General features: G+C 38.7%; 1 protein-coding gene across 1 annotated transcript; it reads left to right on the top strand.

The window, feature by feature from the left end:
* Nucleotides 1-2,397: 2,397 nt before the first annotated feature.
* Nucleotides 2,398-8,211, top strand: LOC103177701 (programmed cell death 1 ligand 1). The gene is made up of 6 exons (XM_007892006.2): nt 2,398-2,455; nt 3,607-3,675; nt 4,199-4,558; nt 5,421-5,699; nt 7,009-7,152; nt 7,431-8,211. The coding sequence occupies exons 2-6, from the start codon at nt 3,621-3,623 to the stop codon at nt 7,457-7,459; spliced, it is 867 nt and encodes a 288-aa protein (XP_007890197.1). The 5' UTR covers nt 2,398-2,455; nt 3,607-3,620; the 3' UTR covers nt 7,460-8,211.
* The last annotated feature ends 370 nt before the right edge of the window (nt 8,212-8,581 follow it).

Raw genomic sequence — 8,581 nt, 5'->3', positions numbered from 1 at the left:
ACAGTAAAACAGCTGCAAATTATTTCTTGATAAACTTAAAAAGTAATTTATGTAACATGTGTTGGAGGTTGAAGATGAGGGGTGCAAGTCATGGTGAGAATCCATCATCTCCACTTTGTTTCCACCAACAGCTTCTCCTCCCAACCATGCAGTGTGCCCCAGGACTCTATTATCGACCCCCTCCTTTTCCTAATCTACATGGTCCTTTTTCATGATAATATCCACAGATATGGAATACATTTCCACATACAAGAATAATAAAAAAGCTTTGCATTTCATATACAGCCTTATCACACCATCCAGAAACCTCAAAGCAAACAAGATTTATCGTAAAGTGTGTAAAGTATGTACTTGTAGATGAACACATGTATGATTACAACACTTCAGGAGGTTAACCTACTGGAAAGGCTCTATTTTAAATGCAAGTTGTTGTTGTGGAGAAACAAGGCTCCTTGTGAACAAACGGAGTCCTGTGGCTCAGTGGTTAGAGCACTCGCTTTGCAAGTGAGAGACCTGAGTTCAATTCCAGGCAGGACGAAACCTTGGGCAAGTTTCCTTACTCCACACAGAGCCTAATAATAATCCCTCCAAAACCCAAAACAATAATAAATTGGTCATTTTCAATCTACGACTGTTTGTGGGACATTGCTGTGCGCAATTGGCTGCCGCGTTCGCCCACAAATATACAGTCAATTCACTTTACAGTGTGTTCTGTGAAGCGCTTTGGGACGTCCTCCCGACGTGAAAAGCGCTCTATCAAATGCAAGGATTATTATTATTATTATTATAAGGCTCAAACAAACAAGCAAAGTTCTTACCAGTTCAATTATATATTAGAAAAATTAGAGTTGCTCCAAGAAGCAATCTCGAGTTTAAGGCAATGTTTCTAAATCATTTAAGCTCTAATTTAATGCCTTCTACTCTTCGCCTCCTCACAGCCCACCACACACAATTATTGCCTGGTAATTATTCTTGCTCTCTCTTATTGGGAGCTAATTCATAGTATTTTTAAACAGATTTCTTAATAATAAATGTATAATTATCCAATTTCTGAACTAATGAATGGATAAGAAATTTAATAACTTTTATTTTTTATTAAGAAATCAGTCAAGAAGCATCACAAACTCAACCTCATCAGCTGTATCCGTCCTGTGGATGAGATGTGTATGAGATGATAAACCAAGATCCAATATGTTCAGGATTGAAGTTAAGGATTGGAAGACAAGATTTGAAAAAAAGAAGGCATAAAAGAGAAAGCTAGCCAACAATCACTCAGTTCACTTCTTGTCTGTTCACTTTACCTGCTCATATACCCTACTCATCTACCCACCACCCTCTTTGTTCAGCTTAGTTGTGCCTTCTGCATGTCTCTTGTCCCTGCAGCCATTATACCCGAATCTCTGTAACTCCCTGCCTCAATCCTTCCAACTGCCCCTTCTTTGCCCATTTTCAGATCGCGCCTGAAGAGTTTCCTGCCTAGGGTCTAGGGGACACCTCCTCTTTCTCCCCAACTCTATGCCATTGTTGAGTGCTCTGAGATGCCACTGCACGTGAAGGATGCTAAATAAATTGTAAGTTGTTGTTTGCTGGACATTACTATGTGCAAATTTGTTGCCATATTTGCCTACAAAATGTATAATCACTAAACTACAGCTTCATTATGAATGTAAGTTAAGAAATACAGACTGATTGCACCAGTTGAGGCCCCAGTTCATTGCGGAATCATTTTCCTGATTTCATTAAATCTCCTCCAGATACAGAATTAAAACAACACCAACTTGCACTTATGCAGCACCCTTCATGTGGGGCAGCGTCTTAGAGCGCTTAACGATGGTGTGGTTTGACACTCAGCCAGGACAAAGAGGAGGTGGCCAAAGGCACAGTCGAAGAGGAAAATCTTCAGGTCCGATCTGAAGACAGCAAAGAGGGAGCACAGTGGAGGGATTGAGGAAGGGAGTTCCAAAGGTTCAGGAGTAGTGGCTGAAGGCACGGCCACTGAGGGTGGAGCCGAGGGGTCAGGGGATGCGCAGAAGGTCCGAGCGGGGCTGTTTAAGAACATTGCTGTGCACAAATTATCTGCCCCATTTTGCCTACAAAATATACAGTCACTCCACTTTACAGTTAATCCTGTAAAGCGCTTTGAAACTTCTCCCGACATGAAAGGTGCTATATAAAAAACAAGCATCATTTTGTTTTTTAATTTCAAAGAAAGGATGTGATTGAAACTTAGGTGCAACGTGCGGAGGGGAAGAAAGCATCGAAAACTCCATAAATCATTTGACAAGAAACAAGTGACGTGGTCCTCCGGTAATCATTTAATGACGATATTCTGAATTAGCAGAAGTGGGACTTTCCTAACTAGCTATACATTATAAAGACTCAAAGCAGAGACACATTGTACATTTTACACACAACAGCTTACCCCAACTGAAAGTAAAGGAGAGCAGAGGCTGAGGTAAGTCTACAAGCTGGTCCTGATTAACTCACTGCTATCACTAACATTGGTTCTTTATAACCAGGAGAGTTGATTTCTGCTTGTGCATTATTCCAGTGTTAAGTAATGTATTCATTGAATGGAACTGTTTCATTTGAGAGATAGTGTCAGAACTATTAGGACAGCAGTACCAAACTGTTATGACCACTAGACTTTTGGCCTTTTGGTAGTCAGGCTTGACCTAGTACAAGAGTATCAATAGGACTAGGCTGTTACTAGCATTGAACTATTAGTAGTACTTGTTTTTTTAGTAGTTCAGTAGTAAATGCTACTTCTAGAATGATAATATTTGTCAAACTTGACTTGCTTACATCAAATAATTGAATTGAGCTCAGGGCTTTATTGTTTACAGTGATTATGTTCACAGTGGATCCAGCATCCAGTGGCAGAAAATTCTCTGAGATTTATATTTTGTTTCTTGTTGTTTGTCCAATTTCAAAGAGAGGGACAGCTCATGTAATGCTGGCAAAGGTCCCTCTCCCACTTGTAATAATTTTAATTTTAAAATCTGTTAATTTTATTAGCAATAAGGAAAGTGATCAGAAAATGATTTTTCTATCATATTTGCCGAAAGGAAGGAGTTTCAATAGAGGAAAATTTTGTTTAAATGTTTTTAACTGAGAACAAGACAAAATATGGCTATCTTGTCTAATAAAACCAGAGTGTTTAAAGTAGATTTAAAATCATACATATCTGTGCTGCAACAAACATAAATTATTTTAGAATTCTGGACAGTGATGGGAGATCAAGAATATAAATGTTGTTTAAACAAAAAATAAAATAATCCTTGCATTTGAATATAGCATCTTTCACATCGGGAAGATTTCTCAAAGTGCTTCACAGGGTATACTGCAAAGTGTAGTGACTGTGTCCTTTAAAGGGTGAAAGTTTCTTTACAAAAACAAAGTGAACCATTAATATTAAATTATGATGAGCTGTGGACCTATTTAAGAACTATACATATACAGTATATGTTTTTACTTATAGTGCCTCAAATCTTAGCTCTGACTGTGGACCTCAGTAGTTGGATACTGATGTGTTGGAGGTTGGAGATAATGATCTAAGACATGCTGATTGTCCTTCTATTAAAATGTAAATGTTTTGTCTTTTAGATAACTTGGACACAATGAAGACTGAAATACTACTATTTATTCTGGGAGCGCACTTGCCCGTGTTGACAGGTATGAATTCAGAGGCTGGTTTAATTGAAAATGATAAGAACATTCACTTGGGGGGGTATATCTCAATAATCCAATGGAAAACATTAAATACATGCTGGAAAATTATTCCTGCTGCTTTCTCTTGTTGCAGTTTTAATACACGACATGAGTTACAATATTTGTGATGGAGCAGTGACAAGTCACTATATCCTGTTATAAATCATCTTATGTACTATATTGGTTTCAAAACAAATGATAATTATTGCATTTGATATAGTGGCTTTAACTTCTAAGGTCTCAAGAACGTGGCAGGTAGTTGCTGTAAATGTGGTGACTCGCCAAAGGAGTGCATCTGTCCAAGTGCCATTCAACAATTTATACTCTATGCAACTTTGACATAACTCACACTTTGCATAAGTCATCTTAAATGTATGGTCCCAAGTGATATAACTTATGTGAGGTTTACTGTATCTAGTTTCAGCTCTGCCCTTAAATTGGCCTGTGTTGTGTCTAAGCAGTTGTGTAACTCTGCTCTCTGTTTCAGCTCTTTTTGTGGTCACGGCTCCCAAATCATCCTACACTGCATCCTACGGGAATAACGTCATGGTGGAATGTAGATTTCCAGTAGCCCCCAATTTCAACGCCAACCAGCTAAAGGTTTACTGGCACCATATCCTGGATGATGGTTCCTCGCAGGAAGTTTACAAATTGTTCAACGGGAAGGAAGTTCTTCAAGATCAGCTGCCTGAATACAGAGAGAGGGCCTTCTTGTTGTGGGATGAGCTGCACAGTGGACGTGCAGTGCTAAAGATTTCCCAAGTCAGAGTCTCCGACGCAGGAACCTACCGCTGTCTCATTGACCTGAATGGAGTGGATTATAAAGAGACTGCACTGAAAGTCATAGGTTAGCAACGTTCCCTCTTCTTTGTGATGTTTTTCATTACAACAACAAAATTACATGTGTATAGCGTCTTTCACGTCGGGAGGACGTCCCAGAGAATGAAGATTGGCAATGCTGGAAGCACAAGCGTTATCATTTTTATGTCAGGCACAACTGAGCATTGGTGCGATATCATTAGTTCAGACCAGCAGTAGTCAGCACTGCGGAGGAGAAGCCTTTGCTTCGCTCTTGATCTTCCAGGTTTAAGATGTTTGTAACTGCGTCTTATCCAGCTGAAGGACATGGCAAATTTACTATAAAATCCTGTGGTAACTTTGAGTCAGTTTGACCACAAACTAAGACACCATATCATATTGAAGGATTATTATGATTTATTAGCTCAGGATCACCAAGCAGTACTCCAGCAGGGAATAGGAAGAGGAATAACTTTAAAGTTGCACCACGATTTCCATTCAAACTCTTTTGTTGATGACTCGAATGATAATGCTGTAATCGAGTTAGTGTACTTGTGTTAGGGTAATTGACGTCTAGGGGACTGACTGTATTACGGGCTGTCAGCCCGGCATCTTTTGCAACTTCCCATCTACTAGCTACAATGATACTGAAAGATGTGGTAGTTGCCAAAGTGGAAGTAGAGAAAATAACTGAAAAGCAGATATGAAAGTTCCCATTTTAACCAGAATTACTTTAGATTTTACTTATGTAAAACCCATTGAAAAGGTAAACAACAACAACAAATTACATTTATAGAGCACCTTTCACATCAGGAGGACGTCTCGTATATACTCGTAAATGAAAAGTGCATATTTAAAAATTCCTTAAAAAACAAGAGTGGATTAAATTACCTCTGTCCTGTATTTTGCAGCTTCGTATGAAGACATACAGACTGTCACTACTACAGAAAAGAAAGAGACAGAGTTAATTTGCCAATCTGCGGGATATCCTTTAGCTACAGTGACCTGGCTCTACAGGAATGGGTCTGAACTGAACAAGACAGCAAATACCACCTACTTCATTGGCACTAATGGGCTGTATAACATCAGAAGTGTACTGAGAGTACAAGCAGATATCAATGATACGTTTGTGTGCAGGTTTTGGAATAAAGAACTAAACAAGAATACATCGGCTGCTTTACATATTGCAGGTAAGTCTTTATTACTCTTTCTATGCCCAATGACTTATTTTACCAATTTTCTGTGACTGACATGTACATAACTCAGATACAGAAAAGTTTCTCCCCTTCCCCCTTCACACAATATATCCCCTGACACAATATTCAGATATATTTGTGGAGTCCTGTAGCTCAGTGGTTAGAGCACTCACTTTGCAAGTGAGAGACCTGAGTTCAATTCCAGACAGGGCGAAACCTTGGGCAAGTTTCCTTAATCCACACGCCTAATAATAATCCCTCCAAAACCAAAAACAATAATAAATTGGTCATTTTCAATCTACGACTGTTTGTGGAAATTTGCTGTGCGCAATTGGCTGCTGCGTTCGCCCACAAATATACAGTCAATTCACTTTACAGTGTGTTCAGTGAAACGCTTTGGGACGTCCTCTTGACTTGAAAAGCGCTATATCAAATGCAAGGATTATTATTATTATTATTATATAGGTTTAGAGTTGTAAATGGCAATTTCTCAACATATACCAGGATGTTTTTCTGGTGGTCGAGTTCAGGACACTGGGCTCGATTAAACAGCAGCTTAATGCAGTGATGAGAGGCTGGTAGGTTGGATGAGATTGGTTGGGTCGAAGGACCTTCTTCATCCAGACCAATCTTGTGGTTTTGCAACATCTCTCCTGATGCTGGCCTTTCAGTCCTTTCCTAGGAGAGATGAGAATCCAGAGAAAACCCAAGGCCAATTTAGGTAGACATTTACCTGGAAAATTCCTCTCCTACTCCCAAAGGCAAGCTCCAGGAAAGGGCAGAGCAACAATTATCACAGAGATTGCTTAATATTCAGATGGATTGGATACATGGCTAGCCATATACCTGTGTGCAAGGCATGGGTGAAGTAAATGATAAATGCAAAATGTTAGGTGGGGAATGCATGCTTCCCTATTATATCAAGCAAGATTCCTGTCACCTGTCATTGTGGAAATGTAAACTGAGATTCATTTATAAATTGCTTGGATCATGCTGTCCCAATTACAATTTATTTTGGTAATCAGTTGTAAATCCAGATAAAAACATCACAGGCCTGAAAATCCACCTGTGTGCCCATTCTGGAGGAGGAATTCCACCTGGGTTCAGATGTGCTAATTAACTAACACACACACATACAGAGTAGAGTCCGCTACAATAATTTTATACATCACCATTGGCTGTCACTGTCGATTTCCATGAAAAAAAATCAATTTCTTTTTGGCAATGTCTGTCAGTGAACTCTTGTAATACATATAAATGTTGGTACATTTGAATGAACTCTGCTTTTTTTTCCAAAAAATAGCAACCGAAAAGGAGCGTGAAGAAGCTGATGATTTCCCTTCATCAATGAGAAGTTACATCATCTTAGTATTAATTGCTCCTATGATGATTTTTGCTGCACTTCTTTTGCTCCTGTTAAGGACAATCAAATCACGACAACTATCAGGTAAGGCACTTGTCCTACGCTATGTATCAATGATGTCCTACATTGGAAATGTTCTGCTCTATGAACTCTTTTTTAATCAATTTTGAAAGAAATAGTTGGGCACCTGGTTTCAAGACATGTTAAAAAGAACTATAATATGCGTTTTTCTGTGTGGTTTTGTATTTGAGTGAAATCCTGCATTAAATCTATTTTGTGTGGCTGGACATCAGGTCATATGATTGAAACTAAGATGGCGTGAATAACTGCATTTACACTCCTTGTGTTGTTTGTCTTACCAGAAAAAAGTACTCTGCAACCTCTTCCCTGAAATATGAAGACCTTGCTTTTGGGATAAGAAGCAACCTTCTGATATGGCTGTAAAAGGAGAAGTGGTGCATCGCCTACAGATACACTACACTTTACAGTCAATCCTGTGAAGCACTTTGAGACGTTTTGATGATATAATAAGGCAGATGCGAAATCCAATGCAAGGATTATTATTATAACTGTACAAGCAATGCAGTTCAGTGAAACAACCAGTCTGATAGAAGCTAGAATGGATCATCCACTCTGAGAGAAATATAATACTGTGAATATTCTCTTCCACCTCTGTATGAAAATCATTTTCATTAGTTCTGTAATGTGTGCCAACAAAAAACAGCATTTGCCAATTTACATCCAGCATTGGATATATAATTCAGGTTAGATCTACTTCCAGATCTTCATTGTCCAGTTTGTAGGAGCAAATTTGGGTGGGTGGGTGAAAGAAAGTCTACTGCACACACACCAGATTGAGCTGCACTACAGGTCAGAAGTGATATGTTACACATTTTACAGACAGTTGTATTACTCCCAGATCTACTTTATGCTGGATCATCAATGGAGTATTTTAATCTCATGGGGAACATCACTAAACATACAATTCACAATTAGTAATATATATTATATATTTGTGCTAGATATTTTTACGAATGGTATTTTTTAAATGTAATATTTCCACTTCAACATTTGTACCAATGGTTTGTAGTTTCATTTTGTGAATGATATTATTGTATGTGAATATTTACAATAAAACAGATGCAATTCCATGTTTGCAAGTTCTGTTAAGTGTTTTCTCTAGAGTAACGACACACTACAAAATTACCAATGAAGAAAATTCCAAGCAATCAAAAGTGATTTTGTTCGGGGGAACGGGTTTGACCCTCTTAGCAGGTCAAAACTGGGAGAACAACTGTTAAAAATATGAAATGACTTAAAGCTGAAGGTATGGCCTGGAATTCCAGCAGCTAAATGGTGAAAAAGTTAATCTCAGGTCTTCTTTGCTGTGCATTCTTGACAGAACATTGCCTGTTTAAAGTGCCATTGCTGAAAGGGACCTATATGGAGTTGAATTGTGTGTGTTTGTGTGTGTGTGGGGGGTGTGTGCGGAAGGCGGGAAGGGGTAGAACAC

Source organism: Callorhinchus milii, unplaced genomic scaffold (genome assembly GCF_018977255.1).
Source record: "Callorhinchus milii isolate IMCB2004 unplaced genomic scaffold, IMCB_Cmil_1.0 Scaffold1, whole genome shotgun sequence".
Classification (NCBI taxonomy): Eukaryota; Metazoa; Chordata; class Chondrichthyes; order Chimaeriformes; family Callorhinchidae; genus Callorhinchus; species Callorhinchus milii.
The sequence above is the reverse complement of the archived record's forward strand: the minus strand, read 5'-3'. Positions and strand labels throughout refer to the sequence as shown.

Coding starts and splice junctions, on each gene's coding strand:
- LOC103177701 (XM_007892006.2), top strand. CDS start 3,621: ATGAAGACTGAAATACTACTATTTATTCTGGGAGCGCACTTGCCCGTG. Junction 3,676..4,198: donor GCACTTGCCCGTGTTGACAG/GTATGAATTCAG, acceptor TCTCTGTTTCAG/CTCTTTTTGTGGTCACGGCT. Junction 4,559..5,420: donor GACTGCACTGAAAGTCATAG/GTTAGCAACGTT, acceptor TGTATTTTGCAG/CTTCGTATGAAGACATACAG.